The sequence below is a fragment of the Pyrgilauda ruficollis genome, unplaced genomic scaffold (assembly GCF_017590135.1).
Source record: "Pyrgilauda ruficollis isolate IOZ18807 unplaced genomic scaffold, ASM1759013v1 scaffold63, whole genome shotgun sequence".
Lineage (NCBI taxonomy): Eukaryota > Metazoa > Chordata > Aves > Passeriformes > Passeridae > Pyrgilauda > Pyrgilauda ruficollis.
Window position 1 is genome coordinate 2,420,334 of NW_024528044.1, and position 19,523 is coordinate 2,439,856.

At 38.2% G+C, this 19,523-nt stretch overlaps 1 protein-coding gene across 5 annotated transcripts in view; it reads right to left on the reverse strand.

Annotated features, from left to right (window-relative positions):
- Window positions 1-11,979, reverse strand: part of HEATR5A (HEAT repeat containing 5A) — a 64,928-nt gene extending 52,949 nt beyond the window's left edge. For 4 of the 5 annotated variants that reach the window (XM_041484108.1, XM_041484106.1, XM_041484105.1 and 1 more), the window contains exons 1-4: window positions 11,771-11,979; window positions 2,757-2,831; window positions 1,048-1,295; window positions 44-255 (exon numbers count right to left, since the gene is read on the reverse strand). In XM_041484108.1, the coding sequence (XP_041340042.1) occupies window positions 44-255; window positions 1,048-1,173 (338 nt within the window). In that variant the 5' untranslated portion in view covers window positions 1,174-1,295; window positions 2,757-2,831; window positions 11,771-11,979. Of the gene's footprint in view, window positions 1-43; window positions 256-1,047; window positions 1,296-2,756; window positions 2,832-11,770 lie in introns of those variants that run through there. The other variant, XM_041484107.1, reaches the window with a different exon arrangement.
- Window positions 11,980-19,523: the final 7,544 nt, after the last annotated feature.

Genomic DNA, 19,523 nt, shown 5'->3' on the forward strand with positions numbered 1-19,523 from the left:
CGTTATTACTGGATCTGAAGCTTGAGGGTAAAAACACACTTACAGTTTTGTAGGCAGATAACTTGGTGAGTCATCTTTACTCCGAATGAGTTCATTGCATTTGTCAATTGTTTGGTAAACAGAAAAAGTGTCTCCAGTGCTATAAAGTACAGCTAAATTCTTGGCAAGAAGCCGTCTGGTAGGAGGTCCTGGTGAATTGTTTAATAAAGAAGTCAATTGTTCAACCAGTTTCTTCTGGTTTTCCCTTATATCAGCCTGGAAATAAAATCAGTAACCAGTTAAAGTTCAGTTAAATTTAAAAGTTAGTTACAGATGACTAATTAAAATTGTCTTTACTTTTCATTATTACCATTCTGATAATGACATTCTGAACTACAAATGAACATTCTTGTGCATTTTTATACTTAAAAAAAGACATCTCAAGCATGTGAATTTTAAAGAAGAAGCTGAGCATTAGAAAAGAAAGAACTTCCCTTAAAACAATTATCCAGTCTTATATAAATTTTTTAATACTCTTTAAAAAAAAAAAAAGAACCTGGCACTGTTTTTCATTTATGTATTTTCATCACAAATAACAACCCTTAAATAGCATATGTTGGTTAGTTTATTCTTACATGTCTACATAACTTACTCAATATATACTAAACAGTGAATCAAACAATTGGAGAGTTGGCTGGAAACAGATCTTTTATCATTTGACTAGGAAAATTTTTAAAGAACAGAGAAAGATGTTACATTCCTACTTGGTAGAGAAGCATCAAATAATTGTGCAACATTAGGTGGAAGCATTACTGACATTCTTCATAATGGGGCTTCAAAATCTTGCAGTAATAACGGGAGTTAAAAATAAGTAAAATTCCTTTCATTGGACAAGTGGCTCTGTCACTAGAAGGGTTGTGACCAAGAACTTAGAACATTTAGAAAGCTCCTGTTAACACTGAATGTACTTTTACAAGACATGAGGCAAATAACATTGCAGACTGCTCTTTGATTTTAAACAAAGTAATAAAAAGATAGGCTTTTCTTCTCAAGTCTCATTACACTTACTCTGCTAGTCATTGGTAAAAGTTTTTCCAAAAACTGTAACCATTCAAAAATGAACTCTGCTTTTTGAAATTCACCAAGCTGGTTATATGCTTCTTCATTAAATAGTAAACTGTGAGCCAACTCCATTCCTTGAAATTCTCCTCAAATCTCCCAACAGTGCAGAATGAAAAAAAATCCAACGAACTACCAAAACTACATTAATCAGTTTTCTTCCTCATTAATATCTGGCAAATCAGAAGTCTGAACACCTAAACAGAAAAAAAAAAGTTAATAAAAAGTCAACAATCACGTAATAGATAATATTAATGCTTGACTTACTAAAATGAAAATTTCAAAGGGAAGCCTAATATAAAAAGGAAATTATAGCAGTTTTTAGATGTCCTTAGTAACACCGAATGTTTTTGAAAATGGCATTGATGAAATATGCCAGCTGAAGTTAAATATACATCTGAGTATGTCGGGATTGATATTCCTTCACCTTGTTTTGCATGAAGTGAGGTTTTCTAGTCCTTAATCATATACCTGAAAATAATGACCAACTGACCTCAAAGATAATGATTTTATTATCAAGAACAAAGTGCAGCAAAAGCCGCAACCAACAACTAACAAACTCCTGTTAATTATATTCACAAATATAAATGCTGACATATTATTTGAACACTTTTGGTATTCTCAGTGCCAAGCAAGGCATAAAGAGCCCCCAGAATTTCATTGCTGAGCAAACCTCTAATAATCTCTTCCGGGAAAAAAACCCCAAACCCAAGCCTGAAAAGATTGTTTCGAAACTCAAAGTTCTAAAGTTCTAAAGAAACTATGTTTTCTTTTTGTCTCTCAGACTATTTGAGAACTTCCACATTGTTGATAAGCAAACCAAGATGGAAAATACTTCTAATGTTATCTTCCCCCCACCAATAACTAAATGCCATATGGCCTCAAAATATAAAACAGAATATTCTGTAGGTGTCACAAATAAAAACAGTCAGGGAGATTCTGGTAAAATGTCAACCATATTTTAAACTCCCGAGCAAGTTATCCTTTTCAGAGGTCACTGAGACTGCTGAACACAGTTTTTCTGATGCAGTAACAATATTATAGTGTAAAGTGATCCCTCAAGTAGTAGATGGGCAATACAGAGCTTTGGTAAATAATTCAGCACTCAGGTTGTCATCAAACACAGAGCAGAAGGTGACCTTTACCACTTTCTACACATTGTTATGTAAAATTTACTAAAAAAAAAAAATTAGTCACATTTAATTTATCATGAACTGTCACTTCAAATCTACCTGAAATACCAAGCAGCTTGACAAGGCACCACACTATAAAATGGCAAGCAGATCTAAATATACATAGCACATTATACCTGTACATATTTTTTCTGCCTAGGTACATAGAAGTTCACAGTTCAGTTATCTCACTCCTACAACACTCACAGAGTTTAGCTCTATCCTCGCATTTTTGAAACATACCAAAAAAAAAATAGGATTAAGTGTAGAGTTTCGTTACTGCTTAGCATGAAAATGACATGTGTAAGTCACAAGTGCTCCTTTTTTCCTCTCACCCAAGGCTGTTCTAACGTCTACCATATCTAAACCACCTACAACCACAGCAACTTATCCAATTTATATACCCATCTCAGGATTACAACCCACGATTGTTTTCCCCAACTGAAAAGATCAGAGTTTGCTGTCAGACATTGGCACTTAACTCACCTAGCAGATAATTTCTCCTCATTATCTCTCTGCTGCTCCAGGCTTTTGTATAAAGGATGTTAAAGACTCAATTTTCTAGGAAAATAATTAATACAAAGATCAATGTTAAGAATTAAAGCATATAAGACACAACTGTTTCTACAGAAAACAAGAATTCCAAAGTCTTGCAATACCAACAATGTTTATTAAGTAACAGCTCACCCAAAAAGACCAGACCTCCATGAATATTATTAGCTCCTTATATGCTACATTTAAATTTGACAGACCCACCATATACACCATACAACTGGGGTAATTTAACTACTGAAACCACCTTTCTCATTTCTGTTTTGTTAACTCAGTTTAATTCTAAACCAGTAAAAAGTAAGTTCAAACAGCATTATAACCATAATAATTTTCTACAAAGATTATCCAACAACCAGTGGAACTGGCAAAGGTGATTCAACTGTTCTGAAAAATTCATGTACAATACTATCAATACATGACATGAGGATTATCAATCCATTCTCCTGGCCTCCAGATAAAATTTTCATATTAGAATTCACAGGCAAAAATATTTCCTTTCAAAACTCATTCAACTTGAACATATTCTGGTAGGACATAAAATACATGTTGCATGCTATTTTAAAGGCATTCACTTTTCAATCACTCTTCAAAAGACTGAAGCTGAAAACAAATAAAAAGCACATGTAGATATCAGAGTAATTCAGACTTCTTTTTGCCTGGTAAACCAGTGTTCAGACTACTGAAGAAAAGGTTCAAGATTACCTCACAGCCTTCAAAAGGGTAGGTGACTAAGTGGATGGAGACAGATTCTTTACTTCATAATAAAAACAGGGAAGCTTACCTCCTGATAGAAAAAAAGATTTTCACTGTAAGGATTATTGGCCACTGGGACCGGTGTTGAGAAATTGGAGAACCTGCACCCTCAGGGGTTTCTAACACTTGACTGGACAAAGCCCTAAGCAACACCATATCAAGTTATGATTGTAACTTGTTTCTAAATGAAATACTCCAATTGTATAAGCACACACTTGCAAAACCAATATAAATGTATTTATTTTTAGCTTAAATTAAAAAAAGAAATAATGCTGTGCTGTAGTTGCAGATCTTTATAATGAACACCTGATACATGAACACATGACCAGAAACACTACCATTTCTCAAAAAAAAAAAAAAAAGACTATTAGGACTGAATTACAAAGGCCATGCTTACTATGCAAGGATTAGTTTTGTAGAAACAGATCTGTCCATGCAGGAAAAAAAAAAAAATTAAAAAATACCAGACCTGATCTTTCCACTGCTGATAAACAAGCAAACCTCGATTCCATGAACCTGTATAGAAAGCAGCACACTCCCTATCCTATGCAAAAAACTTATTCCCTTCAAACACTTATTCCCTTTAATAAGCTGTAAGCTGCACACCTGGGACACTCATGAAGTTTCAAAAGTAATGATAAAAGAAGGGCACATGCATACAAACTTGGGAGAAGCAGGCCAAGAATGTAGGGCATTAAGTTCTCCAGCAGCATACAGGTTTTGCAGAGAACAGAGCAAAAGGCACAGTGCTCACAGTGCAAAGCTGAACACCAGCACAGAACTTGGGAACGAGCTGCATTTGATTAATAATAACTGTGTCCTTGTTATGTATACAAGATGTTTCCAGGCAATTTCTAAGGAGAAGAAAACATCAAACCCAAAGCCACGCTGTCCAGACACGGGTGGGACTCTGCTCTAATTGGAGGCGAGGCACAGGGAAGCTCTGGGCTGGTCAAGCACCAGGAAAGAGTGAATGTTCTGTCAACAACTGGAGCTTCTTGGCCATCCTCAGCCCCAGAAAATCAATGCAAGCACAGCCTAAGCATGTAAAGATGCACCTCTATTTACAAGAAACCTGCATTTAGAAATGCTGAATTATTTGACAGTGCTTTCCCCCCAGCGTTATAATTTTGATGCTTCTCAATATGAAAAAGAAATGTGAAAAAATGTGAAATTTAATTGAGATGTACGCTATGCCAATCAACCAAAACAAAAAGGCATACATGCCTGATGACATCTTCATTTGCCAACCAACATGATGCACCGTCCTTTTGGTTTTGTCTTTAGGTAACTGGAGCAATTACAAGAATTACTTTCCCATCAGTACTACAAGAACACAATAATCAAAAATCCCTCTTTTTTTTCCTGTGAGCTAAGTTTATTTTACTTTTATACAACGCTACAAAACTGGCACAAAGATTTATTGGCCAAGGCAGAAGTTGTTCCTACTTACTACTAAAAATTTTTTTTCATTTATCACCTGCCAACTTGACAAGTAGGATTGCTCAAGACTGGTCAGAAAAGAGCTCAGAAAAGCTCTTGGAGCAAGCACTAAATGGAATGTCACCCTGCAAATTGAAAGGAATACAGGGTGCATCAAGCATTAAAAGGCAACAGCAACTGTACTGAAGCTTCTGACAAACCATAATAAGAAAAAAGGGACCTGTAGTTTTTAAATAAAAGGTGACTCATCCAGGGTAAGACTGATCTGAGTAGCTGCCTTTAGCTACTGTCTTTCAAATATGAGAACCAACAGACCACCCATGATAAAGTTATAACAGAGTAAAAAACCTGAATAGATCTGCTATGTGGATCAAGCTCATTCCAAGCTAGGTAATCTCCTCAGGCTTTAAAAGATGAGGGAAGCAGACCACAGTGTGCTGTGTATCTTTCACATGGAAATTTAAGTCAAAAATTATAATATTACCAATGAAAAAGCCATGAGCAATAATGGCAACTTAATGAACTTCATTCTTCCTCTTCCTTCTAACTCTTGGCATATTTTGCTTATGCACAAAAAAATAAGAAGTACCAAAAAAAAGTAATCTGCAATATAGCAAACTCCTAACTGATCTCTCACTAAAATCAGCCTTTAAACTATGACTCATTATTTCAATAACGAGTGACATAAGTAATGGAAATTATTCCACAGACCAAGTTTGTACTTACAAATTTCTTTTCTTTTAAAATTTTTCACATTTGATTTCTGATCCACCAGTTTGTCTCTCTTTGATAGGAACAAGTGCTGCTCAAACAGAAATCTGATCAACCTCAGTTCTCCAAGCATGAGGCTCAGGTGAGGATCTAATGCACAATCTAGATCTAGGTGAGGGTCTAAGTCCTTTATACCTACGTTGTAGTGAAGAAAATAAAGTGCCATTTAGCTTACCTTAATAAAAATTATTTATATCTTTCTAATTTCTAAAGTAGCAACATAATTCTGCACTAAATCTGATATAAGGTAACAAGCCTGTGGATTCAATTTTGTATCAATAACTAATTTAGCAGAGACAGAAGTGCATAGTATTCCTCTAAGGAACTACAGCTGTTACTCATTGACAGTAATGAGTAACAGTAAAAATAATAAATGATTAAGATGAAAAATGACCAGTAATAATAACAACCACCAGTGTTCTCATAACAGCTGCCATTGGGCTGACTACACAATCAATGCCATAACCATCCCACTGCTGAAAATCAGAGCTGAAGCACATGTGCTATCTCCAAGATGACCCTCACTGCGCCACTGCAGTGGTATTTTAACTGACTTCACATCCACGTTCTTTTCTTCAGAAAGCAAGATTTATTATCATCTGCCTAACAAGCGAACCAACACGTTTAAGAGAAAGCCTTCCAGCCTGACACGTTTAATTCCAGCCATTAACAGTTGAGATCAATGTTACTCCTGCAGCACTGTTTAAAAGTTTAATGGGGTGATCGTTAGCAGTGCATCTGAGCTGACTGCACGGAGAGACATCGATGCTCAAACCTTTGTTACACCCTTGCACGTACCTGCTCAGTGTCTTCCAAACACAAACAAAACTCCCGCCCAGCTCCCTTGGACTTATCCCTGACAAGACAAACTGAGTATGATGGTCTTTGCCAGCTGGGCGGAAAACCTTAAAGCACCAGCCAAACACAGCTACTAATGAATGAAACATAGACCAAAACCCAAGAGTTACAGTGTACTGTTTATGCTAGTAGGCAAAAATAAAGAGGTCATCCAGGTCTGGAGAAGGCAAAAAGCACAGGTTCAAACTCCAGCAACTTCAAATGGGAGATATGACAGCCCAGGAAATTTATAGCACACACAGAAATCATCTGATTTAAATAAACAACAATTACAGAATCTCAGTAATTTCATAAGGAATAATAAAAAACTAAAATTTCAGCTTAAATGAGTTTGGAGTTTAGACACTGGAAATATATTGGAGTGGGAATATTCAACACATAAATATGTTTAGAATTACTGGAAGGACAGAGCAGCCTTTGTTTACTTACTGACTTCTACAAACTATTACCAACTAACTCACAGATGCAAAGTCTGCCTCAAAATCTTCAGTTAGAGAAGGCAAAGCTAAATAAAAGCATCAGCGTAAGAGAATCAGTACTGCCACATCCTTTGTGCGGCAGGATCCCCACCATTCAGCTGACTTCTACCTTTTTTTCTATATATACAAGCTTGAAATTTTTGCTCCACAGAGCTACATGAAGCAAGAGCAGGTAACTGCTGCTCCCAACATAACAGTGACCCCTCTGTACGTATTTTATGTTCAGTAGTGCTTATCACTCTCAGCCTTTCACTCAACCAAAAAAAAAAAAGCTGGGAATTTCATGCACTCTTTTACTGCTTTCTTGTATGTATTTTCAAAGAAACATACAATCAAATGTAGGAAATTTCAGCACCAAAACAAGAAGAGAGGGGACGAAGAGACAAAGAGAAATTCAACTCCCCTGACGACTTTGTTTCTTTAGCAGAAACACTGGTATGTTTGACTGATTAAATACTTCATGAAGAGGTTTAAGAACAACTTACAAAACCAGAGCCCAGTCTTTCATTGCATACACACACATACCCGAATTTGTCACTCATTGGTCTCATCAATTTGAGCCAAATTACCCTTGGCATCAAACTGACAAATGCTTTTCATCCAAAATTAATACAGAGTCATAAAAATGCCAGGTATTTTGCAGTGTTATGTTACATTGGGCAGCAGTAGAGAAATTTGAAGCCAAGCACAGAGAAGACGGGACCAACAGTGATGTTTGACAGCAGTTTGCAAGAACGAGCCACAAGAGAAAGTCATCACAAGACCACAACTCAGAGCACATGGAAAAGAATACCAGGCCACAGAGAAGAAGGCTCAAAAAATTTTAAGGCTTTTAAATCAAGCAGAACTGTAACTCTTAATATCAAATTATGAGTGCATTAGCATGTGAAAAACACAGCAAATAAATTTTACAGTTGAGTACTCCAATGTTTTATTGTACATTTTATGCTATAGTGGGACTCAGGTTCCCTCACACATCTTCCTTTTTAAATAAAATATGTACACATTTGCATCACGTGCTTATCCCCAACAGCAAAAAGCAATTAAGAATCTGTCTGACTATGAGCAACAAAAAACAACAGATGATAGCAGAACCACTTCCTCTAGGTATTGCTGAAGATTTCAGACTAGGACAACTTCCCCTTACATTACAGTTTTATAGGCAATTATTCTGTTTAGAAACATAACTCTGCAATCATGAATGTTGAAACAAGATACTTTTCTTTCAGTCTTTCCTCTTAATAGTGCTCTGGATGAAGAAATTTGCCACAGGAATGCTATGTGTCTATTGTCTCACTGAAAATTTGGTAGCATTTTTGCAGGGACTTGTTAAATATGCAATCCAAGTGCATCTCCATATATTGGATGCTCCACATATGTAGGTCTTGCAGTGTTCCCACAGCGTTTCAGGCTGTACTAAAGAACAAATATCATGCAGCGTAAACAGAATTCTTGTTAACTTCTCAGCTACTTCCATCTGTGTTGCAAAACAAAGGGGTTGTATTTCGGTGTTTTGTCAATCATGATGCCCACACAAAGTACATGTCTACTCCCACAGGAACTGTTCCAAATGACTGGTTTTCCTACCAAAATACTTATCAAATGTTATTGATTTCCAAGTTTTGGAGGAATTACCCTGTATTTGAAAGAGCAATGAAGCTTAAAGGCAACAAAGACCTATGTGAAATCTACCAGAATTCTTGCTCTGGGCTTCCCAGTTTTAAAAATATTCACTCAAAGAATGTGACCACCCACAATCCTCACACATATAAGTGACATTGATAAGAACTACAACACAATATACATTTGCTGAAGTGTGAAAGAAGCGACAAGACAATGTCTTCTAAGAATCCTGAATAATTTCTGTGAAGTTTTGAGGACAAAGCTTGACACAATTAGAGAAAAATACCCTGAACAAAGTGCCTGAAAATGCAACAGCAGTTTTAGCAATGCAAAATATTAAAGACATTTTTTAAAAAACAATTGGAAAACATTCATTCATAGTGTTAAAAAGTACATACACTTGCTTTCATGTTTCTTATTATCACTTTAATTTTTATCTCTACGTGAGAAGAATTATCCCACGAAACCAAGGAACAGCAACACTCAGTTACTGAGAAATATAAACAACTACTGGCACACTTTGACTTCCCTGGCCCTCACAACTCTTGAATATTATTTAGGCTCATTTCTGAAAGTTATAGTCAAGAGATAAACTTGGTTCCATTACAGGCACCTCAGAACACTATTTTGTTTACAGTCAACCAGGCAAATTGCATAGAAATAATTAACCAATGCTTCTAATAGTCAGAAAAATAGTATCATATCTGATACTGACAAAGTGAGTTTAAAACACTTTCTTTTTTCCCCAAAACTGCACTAAGTAAGCTTCAAAAAGCAATAACTAGCTTCAGTCTGAATAAAAATGCATAGAATGCTTAGTGTTTATTTCTTTGCAGTTTTGAAACCTGGTGTGATAGCAAGGCAAGTGCATGAAAAACATCCACCTGCTAACAATAATATATAACAATTTCAATATATGTCTGAACATAGCTTTAGTCCTGACTATGTTGTAGACAATATTGTTTATCTAATATAAACAAAATATACCAACTAAGTATGCTGATAGGGTGGGGTTTGTTGTTTGTTTGGGGGTTTTTTGTCACAATGACAGAAGTTTCAGGAAATGAAATTATTCGTTAAAATGTTAAATTGGCTTACAGTAGGTGATGTATATGCATATGGATTATCCAAAAAGCAGGTTGATTTTAGCTGCCAATCTTCTGTTAAGGTAAATGCTGAATCCAGTCTAGCTTAGCATTAAATTAAGCCACAGGGAATTTTTGTTGAATATATACTGAAATCCTGGAAAAGGATACTTATTTTTCCTGAAAATCACTATAGCTTTTACTATGACTAGACTTCAACTGCACTGAAACACCGAGACAGAAATTTAGCAGCAGTAGCAGAAGCCCTCACAGATGCAAACTCTGCAGGAGACTTGTTTGGCAGATCAGAGATCACTATCCGGGCACAAATCACACACATACCTCACTGCAATGGTTCATTCTCTAGGTATTTTATGTGGCTGTTCCCCAAAGAAAACTCCAAACAGCTCAAAAATGTAACTGCCTAGAGGTTTAAAGCCTTTGTGGTCTGCAATGTAGATATAGATACACTGTGTGTCTTTTTAAAGGTTCTGCTACCTGAACACAGTAAATACAGGTAAAAGCTGAATAAAACAAACATCCTGCAATCTGAAAATGTTTTTGTGAGGTGTTTCTGATCTCCTGCCTCATTAGTGTTCTGAATCTTAAAACAGATCATCCTTAATTGATTAATAGTTTCTGATGTGTTCACATAAAACACCACAAATTAGTCAGTAAGTCAGATATTTTACTGACTACAAAAACAATCCTATGTTCAATAATCAAGCACAAGTTTTCAATGTATGGCTAGACTTAGTGAAACAGTAAACTGACTTCCTCCCCCCACCTCCTTTTCACTATGTCAAACCACCAGGAAAAGAAGCCCAAGCCCCATTCATCACAAAACCAGAAGTAATCTATCTTCTGTGTCTCAGCTGTTATTTCATACATGGATTGAGACTATTACATATCCTGTAGCAAAACACAAAAACATACAATATAGCTTGACTATTTCTGAAGACAGAGAAAATATTTCTCGCATGTGAGACTAAAATAAATGTACAGTTCATGGTCACAACTGCAAACACCTAATCCTACTAAATCAAACCCCAAACTCAATCAATTACTACAATTAATGAATCCAAAACTCAAAAGATGGCAAATTTCACTTACAAAAACACAGAGCTGGACACAACTTTTATCTGCCTTCCTCATCTTCTATCATTCTTCCACCCATATCTCAATAAACTTTACGTTTAACTAAACTTACACCTATTACTCTTTCCCACATTCAAAAATGGCCACACGAATGCAACTTTACACATTTTACATCTGTGCAAGGTTTTTACCAGTTATATGGTGTAAACTGAGTCATTGTCCTATCCAGACAACCAGGAATTCAAACTGCAAAAGCTTACGATAACATTTCCAGATAGCAGAATGTCTCTTACTTCTACCCCTCCCCAAATACTCTTAATAACCAAGGTTTATAAGAAAATATAAAACCAAACCCCAAAATAATGGGACCTCGGTGCAAGCGAATGCCAAACCCCTGCCCGAGCCTCAGGATCCCGCACAGGGCAAACACCCCCGCTCGCCCACCCCCAGCCCGGCGGCACGGCCGCTCCGCCGCCGCTCCCCGTGACACCCGGGCGGCGCCCGGCTGGCCGCCCCCCTCCCCTCCCTTCCCTTCCCTTCCCTCTCCTTCCTTCCCTTCTCTCCCGAGGCTGAGAGCTGCCCCTGCCCCGCAGCCCCGGGGAACGGGGCGCCACGGCACGGGCTGGGCTGCAGGAGCCCGGGAGCCGCCCGGCCGCCGGCTTTAGAGCTGGCTGTGCGTGTGACACCCACCGACCCATCCGGTGGCTCCGGGGGTGATCCAGCACTTTTCGGGCGCAGGCCTCGGGCAAGCACAGCCCCGCAGGACTCCCAGCTGCGCTCGGCCCTGCTGCCCCTTCACACAGCCCCTGCTGCCCCGGCCCCCCTCAGCCCGCGGTACCTGCCGGCCGCAGCGCTCCCGCGCCGCTCTGCGGGCTCGGCCCCGTCCGCCTGCCCGGCCGCCCTCCTCCAGCGCGGGGGGGCGGCGGGTCCTGCGCCCGAGCTGCCGCCGCCCGCCGGCGGGGAGGGGGGAGGAAAGGGAGGAGGAGGAGTATGAGGGCGACTCCGGTGCTCAGGGCTGTGCAATCGGGCCCGGAGCCATCGAGCGCCCGCGGCGGCCGGGAGGAGGGCGGGAGCGGCCCGGGGCGAGGTGCCGCGGTGCCGGAGGGACGGAGTCACCGCCCCGGGGCGCTCCGAGGCTCCGCAGCGATGAGCGGCTGTGCGCTAGCGGGGCGCAGCCGGGGGCTCGCGGTACGTGCTGCCCCACCAAAAACAGCAACAAAGCAACAGCAACCTCCTGGTGATGCTTCGTGAAGGCAGCTCAGCTGGCACTGCTGGGATTTGTACCTGGCTGTGATCAGTGTCTGCCATGGCTTCTGATTTCCACCCCGCCCGTCAGGCATCCACGTCCGTACTTCCCTGGGAGGGCCCCTGGGCACTGCACAGGACAGTTACAGGAACACGCCCTTTATATTAAGCGTTCGTCGAACCCAGCATTTGCAAAGCTGTTACTCCTGGGTTTCATCAGTGTAAGCCGTGATCCCAAGTCAAGAAGTAATTTAGTGTCTTACAGACAAGGTCAGCTGGAACTCCTCCAGGAATTTCACCTCGTTTCTCCTTCTGCATAGGTGGTCCAGCTGGAGGACGTTGCTTTGTCACTGGGAATTACTTCCACCCTTCCAAATTTTAATTAGCGAACTCACTGGTCATGAGAAAATATCCATTGGAGGAGTTTTCTTTAATGCATTCTGTGATCAGTTTAAGTTCTATCTTAGTAAGAGGAAAGTATGTATCTCAATTATTTTTCAGTTTTAAAATAAACAAACAATAATCTTATTGTAGTTTTCCAGCTGATTCCCAGACATGTTTGGAATCCAGGACCCAGAATTCTCTCCACAAGTCTGCATTTTCTGGGACTATCTTCTTTTAACTTGTGCAAACAGAATCTCAGAATCATTAAGATTGGAAAAGACCTGTAAGATTGAGTCCAGCCTTTGACTGATCACCACAATGATGCTAAATGCTAAACCATAGCACTAAGTACCATGTCCATACATTTCTTGAACTCCTCCAGTGATGGTGACCCAACTTCCTCCCTGAGCAGTCCGTTCCAATGTTTAATGACCCTTTCCATAAAGAAATTCTTTCTGGTGTCCAACCTGAACCTCCCCTGGCACAGCTTGAGGCTGTGTCCTCTTGTGCCGAGGAGAAGAGGCTGACCCTCACGTGGCTCCAGCCTCCCTCCAGGCAGCTGTAGAGAGGGAACTGTTGTGGTGAGGGAATAATGCCTGGGACACAAAACCATAGGAGCAGAAATTGTGTCTAAACCTTGCATAAGCTTGTACATTTGACTTCACATAGGTTCAATACGTAAAGTTTACATGCAGGGGATCCTCTGTGAACATCTGTACTCAGTTATGCAGATGGTACTGCTGAGAAATATTCCAAAGAGCACATGCAGGGTTGCCTGATTACATTGTGCTGTAGATGCCATGAGCACCAGGCTGCATTACCATATATAGACACTGATTTCATTTTTACTAAACTGACTGTGATAAAAAACATGAGCACTGATGCAATGACCTTTTAAAAAAAAATTCTGGCAATGGATGTGGTAATGAAGAATATGCCTCACACTTGAAGCAGGAAATTATTTACATATTATGTTTCACAGAAATCAACTCCACAAACTCGTACTGATGTAAAGGAATTAACCTGTTTTCAAAAATCACATACATTCCCAGGAAAGAATTATCTGCTAAGTTAACTTTATTTTGATCAGGAGCTGAATTGCTGTTACTAATACAGTGATTTGCAATTCACTTGTGAGAAAGGTCAGCTGAACAATTTTTAGTCAAAGACTGTTATGTGATGGCTTTTCCCATGAGGAACTCCAGAAAAACAAGGGCTTTCTGACAGTCCTGAGGTACCAGAAATTCCGGCCATATTTGTAAAGGATTGATCATGTTTAACTCAGAAACAAACAAACAACACCAAATCTAGAATAATTTTTGGAAGATTATTGCTGTTATTATCATTATTATACCTATTATTCACTCTGTTATGGTAGCAGGTAGAGACCCACTCAAAATTAATATCTCATAATGCTGAGTGTTACATGAACACAGGGCAAGACAAAACATCATTCATTAAGAAGTAAAGACTTGCTCAGTTTTTCCCAAGATTATCTTGCCCAGCCCCCCAGAACACATGATATCCGATCTAAGTAATGCTTTGTTAATGCTAAACTGATACAAATCAATTGGAATAACAAGGCATATTGATGCAGGATGCTCCTTCCATCTCTGGGTACATCAGCTTTAGGGTTGCTTTGTGCCAGCACTGCTTACGTAAGGGTAAGAGTCTGTCTTCATTGGATTTAAAGCTAACCTTGATTTTTACTATTATTTTTCCCTAAACTGGTCAACAGACTGTTAGCCATGCACTGATTCAAATTAGCATCTACATTAGCAGCTATGCATGCTATTTTTTCCCGCATTTTCAATCTGAAATTTTAAAAAAAAGTTGTGCAAATTTATTGTAATTTGTTCTAAAACAGAAAAAATAGGACAATTAGATGCGTTCACCAAGTATTAATTCAATTTTCCCTTTCCCCATTAGCCCTGACTGCGCTTCAATAACAAGTTACTTAAGAAAATAAGCAATGGCAAATAATTGAAATGCTCAAACCTACTGATCAGTCTTCTCATTAGTCTATTTTGGTAAAGTGGGTTGACTGATTTAGAGCATGAGTCAGTTCTGCCATACAAATTCCAGACGTAGTAGAATATCTATACAGTCACATATGCCTCTGAGCTAAATATTTTCATTCTTTCAGCTTTATAATCCTCAGTGACTCTAGAGGAAGAAAAAAGAATGCATGCCTTTGAATTCAGTGGGACTGTCCATGCATGAGTAAGAATCATAGGACTAGGGGCCTGATTTGAATCAAATGTTACATCACCAAATAATTACATAGCAAACAAACCCAAATTCCATTATATTTTAAAATAATTAAGAAGGGATATCTTTATATTAATTATAAGAGTAACCATTTAGTTTTACTTTCTGGAGGCATGTAGAACCCAATACATTTTGGCCTGTCCTAGCTTTTGCAATGTTTTAGGTACCAATATTGCTTTTTTTTACACATTGAATGTCAAAAATAATGTATATTTGTATGCTACAATACTGCTAGGCTTCTTTTTATTACCAACACAATTCCTTTTTGTGCTATCACAAAATGCAAGGCCTGAATTCCTGCCAAGCAATTACACAGTCCTGCTGTTATTTTAAATCTTAAAATGCAAATAAAAGTATTATGCAGGCCTAGATAATGTTAGATACAGCTACCAAATGGAAGGGGGAAATAAGTAAGTTAGATCTAGGGATGGATTGCCAGCTAAATACTAAGGCCTCCCAAAAACCTTTTACATTCAACGTTAATCCAAAACTTTCATTGCCAGTCTCTTTTCTAATGGAACACATCTAAATAGCATTAAGCTCCTTTCTTGCACATTTTAAACACATACTGATGTAATAGGGCATCTATTATGGCACTTACACCAGTAAATATAATTAAGGTGAATGGAAAGCAATGTTAAATTCAGAGTAATGAGATACATATGAACTAGAATAGTAAGACAGGAATGCCATTTATTTGCTCTCCCATGCTGTCTGGATCACTCCTATTTTAGAAATACTATGAGGTCTTATTTGTACTGATACCACACCGTGCTTTGAGGTACTCAAAGTGCTCCGTGAACATTAGCTTAAGTCACTTTTGTGAGACAGAGGCTAAAGTAGGAGGCAACTTCCTGTAGCTCCAACAAAGGTGAAGAGAGGTAAAAGTGTACTGCCTTCTAATGGAAAAAGAGGATCTGTGATGATGTTTTACTTTTAGTGAAAGGGGGAAAACCCAGTGGTTTTAAACCTCTTTCCCCCCTTTTCACTCTTTCTTTCAGATCACAGATGGAAAAAGTGGAGCAGAAAATTGCTTTGCCCAAAGCCACACACTGGCAGTAATTGAACTAGAAGACAGCATTGGTTTAAATAGAAAGTGTAATACATTCATAGTATTTGGGCTATTCTAACTGCTGTTTTCTCTTGTCCACATACACCATTTACTTTCCAGCTGTAAATGCATGGTGCTTCTGATAACAGAATCTTTTGGGAATCTCAAGGGGTTTCCCAAATTCTGAGTTGCTTTCAAGAAGCTTCAAGAAACAAAGAAGCACTAAATAGGAAATACCAAATTCATCAAGTTTTAGGTGCTGTTTCCCGAAGAAAAACATTAAGGAGGAAGCTCTGCTTTTTGTTCTTGTCCAGCAATTGTGACTCTGATGTCTCAAATAAAGCAGCTGGTGGATCTCCCAGACAACCCAGTCCTGTCCCACTGGGCTGTGCAATACATTAGCCAGTGATGGTCACTGTTTTGTTGCATGTGTAGTCTTAATGATCAAGACACTGAAAACAAAAATAGATAGCCATTTATTAGATGATAATTGAGATGCAAAGTATTTAAGAAATTAAGTCAGTCACAACAGAGTTTGATGGCAGATCTCAGGTAATAAATTCCTGTGCATTTGTGGAGATCAGTCTCTCTCTGTGGCTTACTGCTACTCCAGCTTCCAAAGAGAAACAATGTCTTTGAAGGAGTCCATATAGAAGACAGGAACAGAAACTAAAAGCAAAAAATAACGGAAGCTTAAAAGCGTCATCCCTCCTTCTCCAAAGAAGCTGTTTTTATACTAGAGGTGAGACTGAGGTTCAGCAGATCATACTTTTAAATCCAAGTAGATGTGAAACTTTGTTCTCGAAGAGGAGCTAAAGAGCAGTTGCTGCATTGAGTCACAATGAAGAATTTTTGTGGAGCTTTTGTGGTAAATGAGATCAGACATAACAGATGCATTAAAAAAATTGGTGAAAAGCACCACAAAGGCTGGCTGATATCCAGCAGCCCATCAAGTGGCTGCCATTTCAACATGGGGAAGTAACTACCTGCAGAAACTGTTATGTGCAAATCTTGTTAGAGGCTAAAAGAAATCCACCCTATGTTTAGAGTCACACCAAATTTATTTTAATTGCAACTGTAGCAATTTAATAAAATAATTATTATCAGTCCAAATATAATTATTGCAGAAAAATAAAGGAAGCAAAATTAAAGAAACTGTATAGAATGTCTCAATAATAATAACAACAATAATAATAATACAGTAAAAATTGTTATGCACACACTATTTAGTACCTACCCTCACCCCTGTTCCTGGTGTCATGCTTGACCTTTCACCTCCTTGTAGCTTCCACCTTGTAGAGGGAGCACTGTGGATCATCAGCATCTGGAGTCCCATGCCTGCAGGAGTATAATGTTGATGTTTATAATTTCTTCTCTCCTTTTTTTTTGGCAATATCTCGCACTTGGGTTCTTTTTATACATTTTCTAATAAAGTTTTACTCCTTACTTTTCTTTACTGGCCAGCAACTACGTATTTTTCTTTTTGTTCATCTTAAGTGGTTTTTTTTTTGTTTCTTTCATATTTTCTTCTCATTCTTTCTTCTTTTTTTTTTTTTTTTTTTTTTTTTTATCCCTAAGAATAGTTTTGCCCATCTCCAGGTTTGTATTTCTTCAACTGACCATTGGCAAGTTGTTTATAGCCTTGGAGTGTCCAGTGCCAGCCTGTGCTCCATCTCTTAAAAAACCATGCCTCTACTTTACACTGCAGTTGGTGTCGTCACTTCTCAAAGTTCCTGCTGTTTTAATAGGTCTGTATTTCTGTATCCTGTAACACCATGTTAGAGTCTTAAATACGGTGTTACAGGATACAGAAATATAATTCTACACAGAATAAATACTAATTATTAGTATCTATATAACAACTGTGATTACACATAAAAGTGAAACAAATTAGCCATAGCCTCCTGTCCTTCATAAAAAAAAAAAAAAAAAAAAAAAAAAAAAAGAAGTTACAGTCAAATCAAATAAAACCAAAGCTCTGAGAAGCCTGGGGAAAGTTCCTGTGCTAAGCCTCCATCCTGAGCTCTTGGAAGACTCGGGACAAGGCCTGTGGACTGTCACTAGCAGTAGCAACACAGTTGCAAGTATTACTGGGCTACATGCTGTTTATTAATTTCCAATTCTGGATTAATATTTGTATGTTGTGAATTCATATGTTGCATACTCTATGTAGCAGCAGAGGTAAAAATTTCCAGAAAGGCCATGGGAAGGAAGCAGGAACACTGCTGACTAGAAAACAGGCTATTGCCCCTGAACTCATCAGTGAGTGGTTATGAGCCCAGTTCATAGTCCACACGTGCTCAGCTTCAACACACTGGGTGTGTGCGCTGCAAACAAGGTCACAAAACCCTGATATTGCAAATTCCTGCGTGGCAGTTGAATCAGAGACATAACAGCAAAAGGACAACTCCTCACTTCATAGGTTATTTCAAGGAAGTGGGGAATATTAAGCATCTTCTAATAGATATTCTCTAAGTATAGAACAGGACAATTATATGAGTTTTTGCCTAGTCATTACAAAAAACTATTTAAAGCAGTCAGGTCATCTGTTTAAAGCATATATTCATGGTTGGAGGGAATAAACATTTGGCTTAGAAAAAGTTATTTTAATCAATTTTTTCATCAGTAGGGTCCAGCATGTTATTCAGAAATGGCTTCCTTCAGTAAATGGATTGTGAATCAATAGTAGATATAAATAAAGCAGTACAAAGGGCACAGCATTCAACAAGCTGCCAATCCATGGAGCAGAGGATGACAGAAATCAGTATTCCAAGATGGATACACAAATAAATCAGAAATGGGCAGATAATACATAAATATCCACCTTTTTACAAAAATTTCAGAGTTCTGTCTGGTCCTAAGAACCACTGAAATGTACATTAATACTTATGTGCTTTATATGACAGACTGCTATGAGATGGAGTTTAGTTTGAAGTCTGTTTTCAAGCTTACCCCTCTTAGAAACCTCTTAGAAGTTCTTTAAATATAGAGAATTAATTGCCAGGCTTCCAAAGGTCTTTCTGGAGACAGGAAGTAAAAGCTGCAGACTTTGTATTATGCCTCAAAGAATCAATTCTTGAGATAAACTAAATACCCACAATTCCTGTAAGGTCTGTGAAAAGTGGTGTTACTCAGCACTTTTTAGGATTTGACCTCCAATAGAAAGAGGAATTACAATGTTTTTTCAAGAACACAGATCATAATGAATTTGTATTAGTCATTTGCATCAGGACAATATTTCATAATATCATTGCTACAGACAATATTATTTAAATGTTGCTAGTAGGACCTTTGAACATGACTCATACTGTGTCTGTCATAACTGTTAATTATTAATGAATAAATATGTCATTTGGGTCCTAATAGCTAATATTTCCAGGCCATTTGTGTCAATGGTTGTTTTCAACTGTGAGAATGTCAGTTGCCAGGAATTCAATAGCCTTATTTATTTCATAATTATTTAAGCATATATTATGCTAACCTGCAAAAAAATCTCATTACTCTCTTATCAAAACTGTAAGTTTTGTATCTGTTAAAAAATGTGATTCTCATGGCATAGTTTGAGCCTACAGATTATACATTCAATGTTTTGTACAAAATGAAGATAAGGACAGAGTATTTGTAACTACTAGCCTACAAT